The sequence below is a fragment of the Mixophyes fleayi genome, chromosome 6, assembly GCF_038048845.1.
Source record: "Mixophyes fleayi isolate aMixFle1 chromosome 6, aMixFle1.hap1, whole genome shotgun sequence".
NCBI lineage: Eukaryota > Metazoa > Chordata > Amphibia > Anura > Limnodynastidae > Mixophyes > Mixophyes fleayi.
Window position 1 is genome coordinate 61,644,853 of NC_134407.1, and position 20,670 is coordinate 61,665,522.

Consider the following 20,670-nt stretch of genomic DNA (forward strand, 5'->3'; position numbering starts at 1 on the left):
CAGCCCATTGAATTAATGTTTAACCACTAAGTTTTTAGAAGATAATACAAGCTCTTTTATGAGGCACAAAATGACTGAGACTCGTTTTGATGCCAGGTACCGTATTTGGCACTTGAGTGCCTAGATTTGCACCAGAGTGAATTGGTTTAGGGAGTAAGATGGTAGCATTTGGTGAGGAACAGAATTTTCCAACAGCCAATAAGCTATGGGGGGGTGGAGCGAGGGCGGGGCTTGCTGAGTGTGCTAGTTTGCAGGGCAGTGTAGAAACAAGGATTCAGTTTGTGCAGTTGTATTAGTAGAATGGTACAAAAGAGTGGAGAGGGCACAATCTTAGGGTGATACTTGCTTTGTGGAACGGTACAGAGCCATCTGCACAAAGACTTGAATTTTGTAGCAGCTCTGGTCTCATCGTATACTTATATTGGGATGCATAATGCACCGTCCAGATGCAGTGAAAAGATTTCAAGGTGAACTTGCCCAATGTAACAAAAAAACTATAAACACACAAGAGTGCCTCCTGCAATAATGGCAGTCCCGTTGCTCCCTCACTCTCATGATTACTTTAAGTCATATATGTGTCTAAACTGAGCAGTATTATAAGATAAAAATGGAAAAGTTTAATGTTATAGAATGAATGTTTCTAAAGTGATAGGAGGGTGAACTTTGATGAGGCATTTACACTTTTGAACAGCACCACTATTCAGATTTTCCCTCTCCCTGTAAAACTTCTAGTGTGCGGAACCATCTCCAAAGATTAGAATGTAGGTGTGCATTGTATAATATGTGGCTTTACGCTATAGGTCGTTGACATACTCTGGTGGCTTGTTTATTTCTAGGAGGAGAAAGGACAGTAGTAATATGCCACTGTTAATACTGTACAAGTTGTCCTAGTCATATATCTAAGATTGACTGGTGCTGTAAATCAAGGTGGACATTTCTAGACATTTCTGTATTATTAATGCAATTCTCAAGCTCATTATTTTATCCTCAAACTCAGCTTTTTCAAAGAAATTGCCCACCAAATGAATGCTGCTGTCCAAACCATGCCCTCCCCAGCTAGTAAAAGTGAGAAGGACTTATGCAGAACGTGGGGACGGAGCGGGTGACTAAGCCAAGGGAGGGTTTTAGGCAATAATCAGCTGCACTCTCCATGACAAAATTTTGAAGGTATTCCGCAGCTCTAAACCATTATACATCTCTGCATCTTTGCTAATTTCCTAGCATCTACTGAGATCTGATCCATCCCAAACCGGATCATTCAATGCATTAATTACACAAAGTTTTCTCAAGTGTGGGGTTCCTATGTCACAGGGCGACATAGCCATCAGAGTAGGCTCTTTTTGCTGCTGTTACACACTTGGTAAAAACAGTAAGGAGACTGGAGCACTCTTTAGTTATATTATCATTCCATTTAGTGGTACCAGAAAAATTACTCTTAAAATGAAAAAAATAAAAATCTGGTCAGTAGAAAATAATAATTTCATGTACATCTGTGTTTGCATATATATAGCGGAAAGAAAGCTATGGGGGATATGGCAGACTGGTTTTTAAATTGCAATTGTGGACTCGCCAGTTGCATTGCTTATATCAATAATGCAGTAGGAGACAGCTATGTACATTTTGTAAATATAATTGCAACCTCAAGAAGCTCTGCTGTAAAGGTGCTATAACTAAGGCCCAGCAGCAAGGGTTTATACTATATAATTATATTTTAACCCATCTCAAGTGGAATAATCTGTACATATATTTGACTCCTTCCATACTCTAGAGCAGAGGTGTGTCCAAGTTCAGTCCCCAAGTACTACCAACAGATCACGTTTTCAGGATCTCCGTCTGTAGAAACAGGTGGGATCATTACTGACCCAGCCAAATAGATTAACTCAGCTGTGCATGATTAAAGAAATCCTGATAACATGAACTGCTGGTAGCCCTTGAGGACTCAACTTAGACACTTCTGTTCTAGACGTATTTGTAGCTGTCATCCAATCAGGTTCAATGAACAACCTGACTTCAGTCCTGCTTATAGTAAAAATGATTCCCGGACAGAGAAGGTAGATCTACTAGTTGGAAAGAGGTTCTCTTTAATTAAACTAGACTAGAATAAGACAATTATGTCATGATATAATTCATTGCCTACTTTTGGGAACTAAATGTGCACGGACTGTTTAATGGGAAATAGAAAGTATACACTATAACATTTATGGCATACATTATATTATTTATGTAATGAGCATTATGATCTGATGGTTCTGTACATTAGCATTGGGAATGTGCTAATTAGCGTTGCATAAAAGGTTTCTTTTTTCCATAATTGGGAAATAAGTTACTGCCAGCCAGGGACTCCGCTCACAGATAGGGTGGCATGATTTGTGCAAATCTTCTCACCCTACTGTATATTGTAGCACTATCCAGTACTTAAAATGTAGCATCTAACATATAAATATATAATAATAGTTCACTGGTTGGCCTTGTTGCAGCGACATAACAATAGGAATACCAGGAGCATGGAGGCTCTCTGTAACCCCCATATACAGCACAGGAACAAGGCTGTTTCTTTATTTCTCTCTCTCTCTCTCTCTCTGTGTCTATATGTCTCTCTCTGTCTCTGTCTCTTTCTCTCTCTCTCTCTCTCTGTCTCTCTCTCTCCAGCCCATATGATTATAGGAAGCTCTCCAAATTGGGGAAACTGAGACGACGTCACTATGAGAATTCAGAACTAGTCATTTAATTTCCATTCACTACTAAACAGTCCACACTGGTGACTCAGGTATTGCACTGGGCCCCACGGCCTTTTATTGTATTGAGGAGTAATGTAACACCTGACATTCTGCGACATTCTGCTTTAAATTTGTGAGGATAATAACTAGAGATAGTTAATCTTGATGATAAAATAATAATATTAGCTCCTAGTACTATGCCTATGGCACAGTAAGCAGTCCATTGACTGGCTGACGGCAATAAGGGAATTTGCATAATTTTATTCTTGGAAGGTGCTAAATGAATATTGCGTGTGAAGCCATGTCATGCAAACACAAACCAGGATAAGTTCATAAATTCCTGACTGTGTTACTGGTACTGCTGTACGGAGGAATCAGTACTGGATCTCAGAGAATAATTTCAAACAATTGAGATAACAACCTTAGGATGTGAGTAGAATGTTCTTGGATTCTGCTCTATATTTAGGACAGCCAGCATGTGTAAAGTGCGGTCCTTGTATATGCATTTCTGAATTTCCATCTGTAGGCATAGGTACATCATGCCTACATTTATATTAAAGCTGCACTACCACTGACTTAAAGATTTGGCTATGGTGCCCTTCCCCCTTAGCCCGAGCTCAGAACGGGCTCCTCCATTCCATTTCAGCCCCTGAAAACAACCTGAAGGGACTGAGCGAAAGGGACAATCAAAAGATTGCCGCTTGTGACTGATGATTCCGCTCACACCAATCCCGCCACCTTTTACGTCAGCTACTGAAAAGAATTAACTGCTTCTTTATTACTACATGTAGCCTTTTTTTGTGGGGATTTGGGAAGGTAGGGGGGGGGGCTGTTCAGTTCAATTGTGTTCCCTTAAAGTACACGTGCCATCATATATTTTCCAATTCAGTTATGTGTAAAAGCATATGTGCCAACTTTGATAGATGGGCGGGGCAGGTCAATTGCATCATTTTGGCGGGGCCAAAATGACGCGTTTCGCCATGAAGTGGGCAGATTGCAGGAGAATTGCCTACTCTCCTGGAGAGTTGCCAAGTATGTGTAAAAGATGCGTGTGCTATTTTTTTTCAAAATGTTCGCTTTTTACTTTTTAAGCTATTTCTCGCTCTTTTTATTCTATTGCTTGTTGCTGGTGGGTTTCTTCTTGCTAAAAGCAAGTAACTCCAGCATACAAATGGAAGGGATGAAACAGAATTTTAGTGATATAAAAATAATTTATAAAAAAAAATCTGTGTAATGTGCTTTAGAAAGAGGCTTCTTAACACACTGGTTTCTGGCCGTCAGTGTTTAAAGTCCAGGTACAAATTATGTAAATCCAAGAGAAAAAAAAGATGTGGGTTGTATTGTACACTAAAACGGGTTCTTAAAAACTAGTCACATTCAAATATAAAATCTGTTGGTGAGTGCAACACTATAGTGGGAATTCAGTTACCTGCGAAGTCCCGTCAGAGGCTCGTATAATGTATGCAATTTCTGGTATTATGGTACAAAAAACAATGCTGATATTTGCTTGCAAATCATAGAGTACCCCACATCCCGTGGGGTCTCATCTCACAAGACTTCGACGTGATTTCACAGGTAATTAAATTCACCCCAAGTGTGAAAAAAATAAAACTTGAGATATCATTGTTACAAGTATTAAATAAATACTGTTGACGTTATAGAAATTGTATACAGTATTATTAATTATACAATAATAGATCAAACAACAAAACTGAAAATGTCAGTGTGAAGCCTGGCACTGTGTGTTTCCTGCCAGTCTTTGAACGTTCCCTAACCGAAACTAACCTGGGGGTCTGGAGCTCTGTTCAAACATTTTCTGGCAGCCATCAATCAGGGCCAGGTGCCGGAACTGTATAGTTATGCCAGCAGGCATATTATTCCTTCAGATTATTTCTAGTTTATTTTATCTGTCTTTTATCTTTAACTATGCTGCAGTGGCTGATCTTTTCATTACAAGCTCACTCCTTATAGTGGACAGACACTGGTTCTGATTAGAGATGTTCACTGACCCCTGTGTTCTGGTTTAGGTTTTGGATCTGGATTAACTTTGTGTTTGGTTGTGGTTTTGACAAAACCGCCCTTGCGTGTTTTGGTTTGGGATCCATATTTTTTCTAAATTCTCTATTTTTTTTTTGCTAAAATCACATAATATTGCTTCCCCCCCCCCTACATTATTATTAACCTCAATAACACTAATTTCAAGTCATTTGCAGTCAATTTTGACCACTTCACAGGTCACAATATTATTTTCACACACTTTCAAACAAAGCAGCTGCAAGAAGAATAGTGCAATGGAGAATACTTTCTGTGTTGTGCAAGGTGCTGAAACCACTCAAAGTAGTCACCGGTGAAGAGAGTGCAGACACTGTTAGCTTGAGTCAAGTGATTCCCCTAATTAAACTTTTTGAAAAGCAGCAAGAGAACTTGAAGGAGGAAATTAAACAAAGCAATTCGGCTAATTATCTTGGACTTGTAGATTAAGTACTTTATTCGCTTCGCTAGGATCCATGAGTTATCAACATCATTACATTTTGGCAACTGTGTTTGATCCTAGGTTTAAGAGTTATGTCTTTTCTTTCTTTCCAACTGACCCAGATCTCAAGAGATGCAATGAGCAACAAGCTCAAGTGGTACATGACAAAATTACATCTCCTCCTTCAGTTTCTCTGGAGATTGCTGCTAGGAAAAAAACTTAGCTTTCCCAAGACACCCAGTGGTGATGCAGATGAGTCTGCACAACATTTTGACATTTGATCTGGTCTAAAAAAATTGCCCAAAATCTTGACAGCTCTTCCGTAAACTGAACTTCAAATTCTATGAGGAAGGCCACTACCGGCAATTACATCAAAGTACACAGACTTCTGTGATGGTGGATTCCAGTGGGGATGAATTAGTATTGTTTGAGAATGATGTACACACTGATAAGGGTGAATATGATGACAGTGTAGATTGCAGGTGCTCAGATCTAGCTGAGAGAAGGGAGCTAGCTGATGCTGGTATGCTTGGTAAAAAAAAATCATTACCAGACTGGTGGTCAAAATTAGAGAGACCTGAAGTTGCTCCCAGTGCCAGAATTGAGATCTGCATCTCGGCTGCAGGAGTTATCATTTCTTAGAGCACCTTCTACATGACAAAGGCAAATGGCAGATTCTTGACAGCAGATTGTTTTTCCCCGATAAGGCTCATCAGTGTGGGGTAAGGGTATCTGCACAGTATGTAAAGTGCTTTATTGACACCCTAATTGAAAACATGAATATGTTAGGGAGACGTTAAAGCTTGCTGTTTATGCAGATACCCTTTGAGTTAAAGATTTACCCACTTTTTAAAATTACATTAGTATATTTTGAAATATGTACGACTGGGCATATTTCTATGGTGTGACTTATGAGTCCAGTTAAGGGGAGGTGGGTGAAGCTGGCTTACCAGATGCATCTGGGTTTCCAGGACCTATGGGTGTAAAGGTACCAGTTAACATAATGGTGTTATTAATATTGTGATGCTTAGCAGATTCACAACATTAGAAATGTGAATTTGTGCACACAAGTATATTGCCGAACAGGAAAAAATAATGATGAAGTGGCTATCCTCTATTCAGTTTACATTACATTGTATTGCAGAGCAGGTTTACAAGCTACCATCTATTTATTCAGCTGTAATGATCATCAATGGTACCTATCACTGAAACCACAGCTCAGCTGAATGGGACTCTCATGAGTCGTAGTGCTGGGACTGCTGCAGTAGTGGTCCAAGCAGTCTCAAACACAGTCCCCTTAAGGGGATCTTACCCAATCCCCTGAAGATGTATGGGCCAGTAACAAAAATAAATAAAAGCAAAATATGAATATTCTGCCCCCGTTGTGTTACAGGATGTTAACATAATAAAACAGCTCCCAATCAACTGCCGGGGCCGCTACCCAGTCACAGAATTTCCCTACTCCCTGGTGCTGCAGGTGGCCAAATAATACCCAAATATTTTGAGGCAGAGGCTTCATGGCCAAACCTGGTGTGAAGTGGGGCCAGGGTGATACCAAATCTTCCCCAGCAGGTAGTGAGATTGTGATAAACAAATTGGCACCCAGCCTAGAGCTCTTAGATTTCCCCATACGCACTGTAGGTAGGTCGGGTGCTCTCATTTAATATGGACCAACTTGTTCAGCTTGCTGTTAAGTGCCTTCAGTGAGGGCAGTTAGGGCACCCAGCTGGAGGCCATTACCGTGCCACATGATCAAGGTGGGTTAATTGTATTAATCCCATCATGTGGGGCTGAGTCAGCCTATAATGCTGCTCCCCCCTTCCATTATAGGGTTAGACAGGGCACGGCCTTGGTTTGGCTATCTTTTTCTTTAATCATAGTGTTGCCAGGCTTACACAGCATGACATCTCTCATTAGTAATATGCTCATCTTCACTGAATGTTAATAGCAGCTTTCCATTTCTCCTGCTCACTGCAGAATGCTGCTGGGGGTAAACACACCACACATCGCAGTAATCTATGGTTGTTTTGTAAAGAACTCCTGTGATAACCAATAAAGAGCAGCAATCAGCAATGCTGCTCCTTATTACAGGACAATGAAAGTGCTCGTGGTTTACAATACCCTTGTGTGCACAGTTTCCTTTGTGATATATACAAGTATTTATAATTAACAAAATCTTCTTTGTATTTAATGCAAGAAATGCACAATCTTTTGAAATGGTGTTCCCCTATCACCTACCCATTGTAATATTTCAGATAGGTATAGTAAGTATATTTTCCTTCTTTAAAAAATGCATATATTGTACTAGGAATTAAAGATTAAAACATTGCAGTTTAAATTATTTGGTGGTGCTGATGACTAAATTATATTGGATAATAGATGTTACATCCCAATCCATAGCAAGCTTCTTTCCTCACTAGCTAGTCCAATATTCCTCAAATGCCTTTTGACCACTGGAAATCGGGACTCCCCACAATAATTGAGACTGTGTGGGAGTCATGTATTCTGTAGAGGAATTACACTGCCATCTCATGGCAGAACGATGATACCAGTCTGAACAGATTGTGGAATTGTAATGCACATCGCACATAGTACAGACAAAATGTTAAATGACCCCAATTTATGGGAGCACGAGTTTTACATTCTCACACAACAATGAATAATCTGTAGCTGTTGGTTCTGGCAATCATTTCCTATTGTTGTATTATTGGTCATCACATTCTGCTTAACTGGCCAATCCTATTGTTATAACAAAACGTGGTCCTGCATGATAGCATACATTGTAACATTCACACATGCTTAGTAATACAATCATTTAAATAGATTTTTCTGTAAAGTAACGTTCTTGCTATTGGGTGCAGAGGATTGAATGATAACTCATAGTATCTCTGCAAAGCAAACAGACACAAGTCGGAGGGCTGCATAGAAAAATGCTTAAGGTACTCCCTCCTTTAGGAAAACTAGTTATTGTGGTAGGGTCAGCATTGTACACTCGTTACATTTGTCTGCTACTCAAACTTTAGCAGCCATCTATTTTTCTCCATAAAATAAAAGAGAAAGGTGTTTGCTAAATAGTACATGAGCATATTAGGTACAGAGTTTTAGGGTTCATTTATGCACAATGATTCGGGTACCATCAAATATGCTTTTCTGTCCCATAGTAGTCATATGGGGTTATAGCTTTTACACAGGGCCATTACTTCCATGAGGCGTGGGGTGAGAACCTTGTTTCAGGTAGCACTATCCTAGGGGCGGCAGGTATGTGGCTGTCATCTAGTCGTCTGGTCGCCAGCTCGCCTCTCCCGCCCTCCCCCTGTGCATTGAAGATCACCCAAATTTCAATAATTGCGGCAATCCCCGTAGTGCAGTCACTGGCAACGTGTAAGTAGTAGGGACAGCAGTCTTCCCATCCTCTAGCTATGTCAGTGGCCGGCAGTGAGTGGAGCAAAGAGGCAACGACAAGTGTCGGCATAAGGTTAAAGAACGCCCCTGCCGGTGGAGAGGTAATATGGCAGCAAATGTAGATAATTAATGTTATTTTTGCAGAGTAATATGGACTTTTTTATATATGTAAATAAAAGCAAGAAACTTCACTACATTTTTTTCCTCTTAATTAAAACCTACTTTGTGGTTAAAGGTTAAATTATTTAGTTCTGAATCTCATAGAAAAGAACATATTCCGTACATGCTTGGTGAAACTTTATACAGCAGCTTGAAGATTACACTGCTTTAGATATATTTCTGAATAAGTTATGAATGCCTCTCTTTAAGGTTCCAAACTTAGGTTTTAAAAGGATCTCTGGCACTGACCCAACACGTTGCTGGCACGACACACACCTGCATTCTTACACGCATGTTGTGCTTTCACTGTATGTATACTAAGCCCTCATTCCAAGCATTGTTAAACTATAGTGCGTTGCATGCCAGTGAGTGCTTTGTTCTATGTAGAGCCCTATATTTTGCATGAGAAATTATGCTGAATACTGGGATTTTCGAGTTCTGGAATTGTATTGCATTTTATAATGATCTAGCTCAGAGTGTTTACCTTGTCTTTCATCTCTGCATCTCTTTGTTATCTTTTCTCTTTTCTTTCTTCGCTGATAAAACATAGGGTGACCAGGGAGAGCTGGGAATGAAGGTAGGTCTCTAAACTAATTTTTTTTTTTTTTTTTTTATAGGGTAATACAGATGATCCTAAACAAAAGCAGTGATTAGGTTTTTAACACACTTTTCAATTGTCTAAAAAAGTGAGAACTGGCTCTTAAATATTAACAATGTGGTTTTCACATATATCATCATCATCAATTAGTTATATAGCACCACTAATTTCGCAGCGCTGTACAGAGAATCACTCACATCAATCCCTGCCCCATTGGAGTTTACAGTCTAAATTCCCTAACACACACACACACACACACACACACACACACAGACTAGGGTTAATTTATTACCAGCCAATTAACCTACCAGTATGTTTTGGGAGTGCGGGAGGAAACCGGAGCACCCGGAGGTAACCCACGCAAACACGGGGAGAACATACAAACTCCTCACAGATAAGCCCATGGTCAGGAATTGAACTCATGACCCCGTGCCGTAAGGCAGAAGTGCTAACTACTTAGCTACCGTGAGTACAATAACATGAAACATGCCCAAGTATTCTACACCATTTTAAAACATATACAAAAATGAATTAATAAGATAAATACAGTTGTGTACATGATGTTGGTTTTATATATAAAGTCATGGTATCTGTAATTAACTTTCAAGAATCATAGTACTTAATGGCCACTGCATACACCCAGCAAATCAGAGATTGTGTGCAGAGGCTAGAAGAAGAGGGGCCCTGACATAGAGGAAGAAGTGGCCTTCGTGAGGGCTGGCAACTTGTGGCACACTGCCCAGATGCCACTCTCAAAGATTTATCTCTGAACCCAACTATTTATAAGAGGATAAATAAGGTCTGAGGGCTGCCTGCATTTCTAGTACGGCTGATATTATGAAATTCCTAATAATTCATACTCCACCATATTTGCCAATATAATGTATTTGTTTTCATATATTTTACACCTGCCAACTGTGCCTTGTTGTATAGTATGAAAAGTAATTTTTAATGGAAGAACTGTGACTACTTTTGGTTAGACTGCTACATTCATACACAGCAAGCAATTGTCATACTATGCTCAATTGTTTTAGCTTTTTGTTTCATATTAGCACCACTTCAGACAGTGCGTTAGATATGTGGGGTGACTATGGCATTTGTGATGGAGGGGGGTAGGGAAGGCATTATGGAAGAAATAGTGCAAACCAGATACAAAACATTCCGTTACAGTATAGACCTGTGCAAGGTAATATGTATAATAAAATAGAAGGAGGGACAAAAGAAAAAAAGAAAGGGAAAAGAAGGAGGGAAGAAGGGGGACTGAAAAGAGGAAAAGAGGGAGAAGAATAGGGAGGTGCAGTGTATAATGTAGTTGATGAAATAAAATACATTGTTAGGTAAATTTGAAATTCAAGGATCATCTTGATTCAGAAAGCAAAAAGAATATGTTCCTTATATGGAATGACAGGAGTTCTGTTCTACCTGTCTGTAGATCCTCACGAGGGGCGGCAAATTGTGAAATTACGGTGGGGGAGCTTGTTTATTAAAGCTCAGGGGGCATAAACCATCCTAGAGGGGGTTAGCTGAGTCATTCTTTGTGTAAAGAACCAAGGTACCCATATCTCATATCAATTACATGGGTTATTGTGTAAGAAGGTTGTTATTTTGGATATGGTATGCCAGACATACTTTTTAAACACTGAGATGGAAGAGGATCTGATTGCTTGCAAATATAACCAGTTTCTAGCTATGAAATTAGAAAGCACCAGGGATCTTTTGGTATCCGTTATTCTAGTATGGCATTGGTACTAGAGTATACCCTGTCTCAGAAAGGCTATTTGGGAGTAGGTCCACCAGATGTGATACATTGTACCCGTGTGGCCACACTCACACTAACATTTAGTGCTGGCTGTTGGAAACATGTCAAAGAGACTGTCAGGAGTGTAATACTACCTGTCGTAGATTTTGTATGAGGTTTCTTTGATGCAGGTGGAAATGGAGCTTGTGGTAATACCCTCTCTGGCCTCCTGCCAACATGGTGGGACATTTAATAAAACTGTAGTGGAAAGTAAACAAGGGATTTTACCTTAATACTTCAGTTTGGGGATTTAGTTATCCTTTATAATGCACCAGATGATTTCTAGTTATCAAGAAAAAGTTGAACATGGTCATTTAAACATAGAGAAAAGAAGACATTGCTGAATGTGGAATTATTTGAAAGGAAGAGGTTTCATCCAAAAATTAGGTGCTGAAAATAACAATGGTTGTTTTAAAGAAAACTTCCATCTAGTCAGGTTGCACAGACAACATCCAATGTCAGGTCTGCAATAATGGATCTCTACTCTAACCCAGTAAATCAGACAAAGTAACATACAAATCTCATAATACATTTCACGTCAGAATGTCAAAACTCATGATCTCAAGGAGAAAAGTGAAAGTATCCACCAGCCAGATTACCATTGACCTTATATATTTTTAGCTAACCACAACTAATCAACTGAATGGCAATTAGAAGCTTGTTGTGGCACAAATTATTAAATAATAATACATTGGAATATTTAAATGATCATACACTTGGTGAGGAACAATGAGGGGATTTGTGTCATTCACTGGTGTTTTCCACACATTGTCATGCTGAAATGTTTACTATACATAGATAATAAGCAATAATTTGAAGTATTGGTACTTTGTGTTTATTGTTCTGTACTATGTCACCCTGTATGGTCTACTGTTTGTACTGTGTACAGCGCCGCGGAAACCTTGTGGCGCCTAACAATAAATGATAATAATAATAATTAGAGATGAGCGGGCTCAGATTCCGCTAATCCGAGCCCACCCGAACAATGCGGATCCGAACGGGATCCGAGCACTGTTCGGATATTTCCGGCGGGCAGAAAATTGAAAACGAGGCTCTGTCGTCCAAGTCTCGCGTCAAATCTCGTGAGGGGTGGGAGGGAGGGAGGGCCCAGAACAATTCCATCTTGTACCTCTTTTTTTGGCATTATGTGCTCAAGCTACCTCGGTGCAACCTTTTGGCCTAAAAACAATATTGTGAGGTGTTCAGAATAGACTGGAAATTAGTGGAAATGATTGTTATTGAATGTTATTGAGGTTAATAATAGCGTAGGAGTGAAAAAAAAAAACACAAAACTGGTTTTTAGCACTTTTTATGTTTTTTTCAAAATAAATCCGAATCCAAAACCTTAAATCCGAACCAAAACCTTTCGTCAGGTGTTTTGCGAAAACAAATCCGAACCCAAAACCTCAAGCAAATCCGAATCCAAAACACAAAACACGAGACACCAAAAGTGGCCGGTGCACATCCCTAATAATAATAATAATTAAAGCCTTTATAATTTGCTTTTCCATTGCTGAAGCAGAAGTAGACATGGTTCAAATGGTGATGGAATTGGGAGTAGTGTGAGACTTGGGTGCCACTGGCTACATGTAGGAGAAGGTAAAGCCTGTTGACATGGATGTTTTATACCATAGTTGGTCCATTCGGGTGCATTCCTCATATAGATTTTGGCTCATTGTCCATTTTTCTGATACATTGGTGTGAATGTCCTGTGTATATTCGTACAGAGATCCATGACGTCTATGATAGTAGCATGTATGCTGCTTGTACTTTGTGGGCAATCCATGGAAAACTCACCAGGGCGGAATACACCTTACGTGGGGTAAATATGCCCATATGAACAGAACCTTAGCGGGAGAGGTAGATAGCATGGGGGTACAGAGAGCAGGTACCTTATATTCAGCTGTAGGAATCTGATAATGGATTTCTTCCCTTCTATTCACATTTCTGTGCCTCTTTTTGTTGTAAATCTTTTCAGTGCTTGTTTTTTTTGGATATACTAATTGCTTTGTAAGGTCCCGTTCATGTCAGTGTCTGTTCCTAGACCTTAGTACATTTTTATTTAATTGCTACAGGAAGTCATGCCCAGGACCATGAATAATGATTTTGTACTGTTCTGGGGGCAACACTGTTCTATTGCTTCAAAACAAAATTGCTTATTGCAATGGGAAATCTTAGTAACAAATAGTTCCACACTACACAAAGAGAAATGACCTGCAAGAAATGACGAACAAGCCAAAAGCTACTTAAGATCGTGGCTGAGGATGTATGTCTTTCTATACAGTGATGATGGGAGAGTGATTTATGGAATGTTAGAAAATGTTATGGTCATAAATCTAGTGCACAAGTTCTCGTATTGTGAAATGTAGTTGTTCAGGGGCTGACAGTGATATTTTTATGTGTATTGGGTATTTGTACCTAGGTTTATTGGCTATACAAACATGGACATTTAAGACATACACCAAAAAAACAAAATATATATTAACTTGTACAGTATTTGTAGTAAAACTAATAATAGCAAATAAAACAATGTAAAGCTGACCACACGTGCATATGTTGTTTCCAAACAAGCGATTGCTTTTCTGTACAATCGCATCAAAGTACAATGGAGGTACAAGTGTGTTAATTAATCTGATCGTAATTAAAAAGAATGAATGATTTTTGTCTATGGAAAAAATGTCTCCATACTTACATAGCAAAACCCACAAATTCTCCCAAATTTAGTATGGCTGATTTACTTATAACAGCCCATCTACCCTTAGAGACCCTTCCCAAGACCTTCGGATCCCTTCTTGTAGTCTTAGCCAACTGTTCAGTTTTGTGGTTACATAAATATATTTCTCGTCCCCTATGATAGCCCTTTGGGCGCCGGTGGTCCCTCCTTTGGTCTCAATTACCCCTTCCCCCATTTCCCACCCTGTCCCTTCCACCACTTAAAAAAATACTGTTGACCATTTGTTCTTCTAATCAGCTTTGTATGTTTATCATTTTCACCATTACTGGATATATCAAAGAAGTTGATGTTTACTTTCTGGCATTGTTTACAATAGCTACTCTGGTTTGGTGACTTCAGTTGTTTACTTTGTACAATGACTATTATTCTGGTCTTCAGTAATTTGAACATTTAAATACATTTCTTAAAATAATGAATGATTTTTTCACACGAGAGTTCTGGTCTGACACAGCAGATACACGTTTGCAGTGCATACACAATGTAGTTGTAGATTACAATAACACAGCTAAAGCAACTTCAAGTTGATGTTTATTGGATGAAAAATTTTCACGTAACCCGATCGGGTTATTGATAGACTTGGACATCTTCATATAAATCAATCAGAATGCATGATCGGGTGGTATGTATGTCATACTTGCCAACTCTCCCGGAATGTCCAGGAGACTCCCGAAATTCGGGTAGGTCTCCCAGACTCCCAGGAAGCAGGCAACTATCCCGCAAATGGCATCTTGCTGTCAAAATGACGCGATTCACTGCGAATCGCGTCATTTTGGCCCCGCCCCCGCATCAAAATGGCATTTTGTCAGGGGGCGGGACCAAAATGACGTGATTCTTCGTGCCCCGCCCCTCCCGCACTCCAACCACACCCCCCTGCCTGGGATCTCCTGGAAAGAAGTTTAAAAAGGTTGGCAAGTATGATGTATGTATGTGGTGTATATCCAGCCTTACACTGTGCATTCATGCATTCAGAATCTGACAGGGAGGATCCAGTTATTGGCAGTTCTCTTACATTTTCTCACTAAAATTTGTTACACAGTAGGAAATAAGAGTAAATGTGTTGATTAATGACCAGGAATAGATAGAGACAGCCCATTATAGATATTTCTTCATCTGTAGTCCAGAGGGCAGCAGGGCCATTGTCCCCCTGACCTCTCCTTCTTACACATAATAGAGTCACTTTAGCTATATGAGCTCACACATGTTATTCACGCTCTGGCAGAGACTTATGCTTACAAAAATGGAAATTGCTCAATCAGTTTATAAGTAACAACAGGTGCTCGAAAATAGGGTTTAGCTAGAAAAGAAAGACACAAAATCCCCCAGCACTCTGCTGTCAGACGAAATACAACCTACTTCTATTTGTAAATAAAATGCAGAACTCTTAGTTATACACATTTGTAAATCATACTTGCCAACTCTCCCGGAATATCCGGGAGACTCCCGAAATCTGGGCCAGTCTCCCAGACTCCTGGGAGAGAGGGCAATTCTCCCGATTCCCGACCGGCTGTGGAAAAGTAAATGGAGGGGGCGGGGCTTATTGCTGTCATGGGCGCTAATGACACAATTCATCGAGCCCCGCCCCCACACACCCACCTGCCACCCGGACCTCCCGGGACATAAGCTGCCAATGTTGGCAACTATGTTGTAAATATATCCTAAACCAACCCCATCCTGGCACTTCAGCTAGTAGGATAGTCTTACCCCAAAAAATGAGTTTCGATATTACATCATACTTCCATACAAACCCCAAAAACCAGGTATGGACCTGTGCTCACCGTCCATTGTAAGGCCATGAAGACCTCAAAAAAAATACAGTGACATGACGGATAGATTATCATATATTTGTAACTGTTTAATTAATACTTCTGTATTTTTTGTACAAATAGATGGAAGTTTTTAGCTAATCCTTTTTTATTTTACTGGCTAACAGCAGTGTGCAGGGGAATTTGTGTGTTTCTTTTCTAGAGTCTTTTCTGGTACAGACGTAAGGACACAACCCATTATTCATGTTACATTACATCTTTCATGCCTTTTTCCCTCTCATTATAACTGACCCTGAATGTCTCTACTGAGCTGGCTGCCTGGCAATCTTCTTCGAGATGCGGCAATATTATAGTCTGGTGCTGTCCATAAATTGTATGATAATATATATTACTTTACAAGTTTTGTCTCATGAATGCACATAATCAGCATTCAACTGCAGCTTTCAGGAGCCTTTTTTGACTGAAAAGTCTTAGGGCTAGATTTACTAAGCTGCGGCTTTGAAAAAGTGGGGATGTTGCCTATAGCAACCAATCAGATTCTAGCTGTCATTTTGTAGAAGGTACTAAATAAATGAAAGCTAGAATCTGATTGGTTGCTATAGGCAACAGCCTCACTTTTTCAAACCCGTAGCTTAGTAAATCTAGCCCTTAATATATATTTATTCATCATCATCATCATTTATTTATATAGCGCCACTAATTCCGCAGCGCTGTACAGAAAATATTTGTCACTCACATCAGTCCCTGCCCCATTGGAGCTTACAGTCTACATTCCCTAACACACAGACAGAAATATAGACTAGCATTAATTTTGATAGCATCTAATTATTATTATCATTATTATTATCATTAATTTTTATTTATAGGGCGCCACTAGGTATCCGTAGCGCCGTACAGGGACAGGCAGAAACACGATACAGGGTGAGACAGCACGGAACAGTTAACAAAAAGCACAGTAACTCGGAAGCTCAATGTACAGCTAGAAGTGAGGTGAGAGCCCCCAGCGGGGTAGCTAGAGGGGCAGAAGGGCAGGAGGACCTCACGGAGGAGACAAAGAGCTGGAGAGCAGAGTTAAGGTGGTGGAGAACAGGAGGAGAGGAGGCCCTGCTCGAAGGAGCGTACAATCTAAGGGGAGGGTAGGACGGACAGAGACACAAGGGTAGGAGGAGGAAAGGGGGAGAACGCAGAGAGGGAGAGGGGGGAGAGGAGAATGACGAGGAGGGAGGCAGGAGGAGGGCAATTAACCTACTCTCTCTCTCTAGATGTTTTAATATGTGGGGGGTTTTGCTACACAGATAAAGTATCATCCCTTTAGGTTATTGTACATTTACATTAAGGTTTAAAGTCTGTCAATAAAAGTTGCTATAAGCCATTAGATTAGGCAATGTCAAATCTGTTCAGGACAACTGAGCTTTAGGCTACTGCTTTGTACATTTGATATGCCTTATGCAAACAATCTCACACTGAAATGCTAATTGCCAAAGCTATGGCCTCTTTGTTTTTTATACTGTTGATGGGGATGTACTTAATCTGGCTTGAAATGAAATACCCCTGAGTCAGTCACCGTTAAATAGAAAACACCTGATGATGTCTACTGCAGGTCAGACGAAGGCTTTTTAAAATCTGATAATATTACTAATTCTGGACATCCGACCGATGCATGATTAGAGACAAGTTTCTCATTTCAGATGATTTACAAACCTAGAAGCATAACATAAATGCAGTAACAGCGTGTTCAGAGTTGATTGATCTGTAGTTTGGATAAGATTCTTATCTAATACTACCCCCTGGTGGAAATGTATTGTACTGCACTACTGTGGTTTGATCAATGAATTGTGCAGAACTTTATCCATCAGTCTCCCAGTGTTGCAGAGTGATAGTGGAACTAGCCGACTCACACAAAGCAGATTCCATAGGGTCCTTTATTTATCGACTTATCTTATGAGTTCTTGCCATCAGGGCACATTCATGACAATAGTATTAAATGAATAAAGTCTTGGGACGAACCAGTTAGTACGAAGAACACAAGATGGCAAAAATGCCAAGAACGGTGGTAAATAGAGAGACCTTTAGATCAGAAGCACTGCTAATACCGCTGAGGTGTTGAATTTTTTAAGAGATCAAAGCGTGGGGGGTAAGGAAGGGGGCAGGGGTAGTACTCTGATTGTATCTAAGGTTGACACTTAATAGGTAGCCCTACAATATATACACAAATAGGAGAGCGTCTAAAAGCTGAAAATGCCAGGGGCTATCTGACGTACAGAAGAGATGATTTATTGTATAAATACCAAGGACACCAAGATTTGTGACCCATAATGCAATTTAATAATAAGGTGATAGTTCAAACAAATCCTAGCACTGATGCATGTCTTGTATTATGAAAGTGTACTTAAAATAGTATACAATATAAGTTTACTTTTTCTCTTTTAATTTCCATTTTATTCCACTTGATATACACCAGCCGACTATTTTTCTGAGTAAGTAACGGAGGTGATTGTCTTGGATTGAGGGGCATGAACAGTTGTGTACAATCACTCATTTTGGATGCGTTCACTTATAATTTTTAGAGCATACACTGCTCTGCATATGTTCCGTGCCCCTAAAATGAGCTGCCTAATACAGTTGGCCTCATTAGCCGTTTATACGGAACTTTACTCTTTCCATTAAACAGATTTAAATTTCTATGATATATTTTCTTTTAACTCATCGATTCTGCCCCAAACACTTAGTAACATCAAACTAACTCAGTCTGCTTAGACTTACTCTATCCCCTTCTCTTTCCTTTCTCTCCACCTTAGGGAGAAAGAGGCATGCCCGGAATGCCAGGGAAACATGGAGCAAAGGTATCTTTTTAATAGGAACGGATTGTAGTTCTAAACCTAGAATCCCCAGTGTACCTCTCAGCTGACATTACGCTGTCTCTTTGCATCCTTCCTTCTCCCCCAATGACCCACCTCTCTCACACCTCCCACTTCTCTATACTGGTCCTCAGACTTTACCACTAGTCATACTATTCATACCACTTTCCACTCCCTGTGTGGTTCTGTAACCCTAATTTGTGTCCTCTTTTTCTTTAGCTTCCCCCCTGATTTCTGTTTCTGAAAGTTGAGAGGTATGACCCAAACATTCCTTTAACTTTACCTTCCTTCATTAATCATATATCATCCTCCTCATTGACCTTTATCAACCATTCATCTCCTAATAATTCACAGTAACTGCCCAAGACTTATAGCCTAAAAGGCACATTCCTAAATGCTGTGTTGACTTGAGAAATGTGATGTTACTTGTTGCTTTGTTTGTTTTTATCTCAATGTTTTATTTAAATACAATAGGCTTGGTTTACAAATGGGAAAGAATCACAAATATGTAATCTCTGTTCAGATAACTGTAGCTGACTAGGGATGTTTTTTGACAATTTTATGTGCGGTTTGCAAAGGTGGGATTTACTAAAGCAAAAATTGCAGATAAAACTCTATGTTTGAAAGCGCCCTCCTGATATTTTGAAATGGCGATTTATAAATGCACCAGAAAGGAGGCAGATTTATTAGATCTGTTTGAGATAGCTCAAACCACATGTGGAGCACAGGAGGAGCCACAATAAACATATTGGTTATGAGAACAGTCATTAATTATAGGTTAAGGGGGCAATATTCATTGATGATTATCTTATAGAGAAATCATAATTTATGGTTGATGGGGCAACAATTATTTATTGATGGGGGCCACACTTATACTGCCTTTTTTTTGGCGGTTTGGCCAAAATTGCTTGTGTCTCACTATAAACCACATGCAGTTTGGGAGTATTCATACCGCCACACATTGCTTGCGGTTTTTTCAGCCTCCAAACCACAAGATAGTAAATACTGCAGTTTGGGGCTGAAAACCACATGCAATGAGTGGCGCTCACATAATTGACTTTTGATACATTTCAACCCCAGTGGGTATATTTACTAAACTGCAGCTTTAAAAAAAAGTGGAGGTGTTGCCTATAGCAACCAATCAGATTCCAGCTGTTATTTATTTAGTGCATTCTACAAAATGACAGTTATAATCTGGTTGCTATGGACAACATCTCCACTTTTTCAAACCCGTAGATTAGTAAATATACCCCCAGGAGTTTGTAAAATGCAGATTAACTCAATTGTGAAACTTGTATAAAAACCTTTCCTTGCTCTGCTGTGACAGGACTTCATTGGGAACACTGAGAACTTTGATTGTCTTTTCTCCATTTTCTAATTCGTATCCGTGACGCTTTCATTGTTTATTTTTCATATTTAAAACTTCTTTATACACAGTGTGTATATTGGATACCCCACATTAGAGATCACATTTGTCTACTCGTTTTCCTATTTTACCATGTTAGCTTGTTAAAAGCAGGAACACTATGATGTCACCTGCAAGTGATGGCACTCTTATTCGTTTACATCCAATAAGATACAGACAGATAAAATCACATCATGTCAGAATCTGTCCTGGCAGAACTTGCCTGCATAAACATCGCAGTACCTGTAATTACCGTGACACGTTCGTGGAGAATGCTGGGAAATGGACGTTTGTATTTATCTTAAAAGAGGAACTACAAATATACATAATCTAATTTACATTTTTAGATATATAAATGGAGTTCTAAATGAAAACTAAACAAAAGTAGGGCGGCTAGTGCCCCAGGTGGATAGAAATAGAGTACAAGCCTTTTTCTTGCTGATTCTCAGGGGATGAACCCTGTGGCTGTCACACCTATGCCAGAAACACCCATGAAATTCTACATACAGAAGATCTGGATATAATATAAGCAGCCTTTGTTCCAGCTTTATTACAGTACTTGAATATAACCAGATATATATTGAATAAGGCTGTGAGCTTCCATTTATAAACCTATATTAATCAGGTTAAAATGTGTTTCATATTTTAGACATGGTGCTCCATCACAGCTGTACCTATAATCCCCGGGATGCATCCCATGTGATCACTTCAAATATACTCCATTTAAGGTAGAGATGCTCAGGCTCGGTTTTCTGAAAACCGA

At 39.6% G+C, this 20,670-nt stretch overlaps 1 protein-coding gene across 1 annotated transcript in view; it reads left to right on the plus strand.

Annotated features, from left to right (window-relative positions):
* The window catches only part of COL13A1 (collagen type XIII alpha 1 chain), a 141,735-nt gene that overhangs the window by 73,941 nt on the left and 47,124 nt on the right, over positions 1-20,670 (plus strand). The window contains exons 17-18 of the mRNA XM_075216711.1: positions 9,302-9,328; positions 18,443-18,487. Of these exons, the coding sequence (XP_075072812.1) occupies positions 9,302-9,328; positions 18,443-18,487 (72 nt within the window). The remainder of the gene's footprint in view (positions 1-9,301; positions 9,329-18,442; positions 18,488-20,670) is intronic.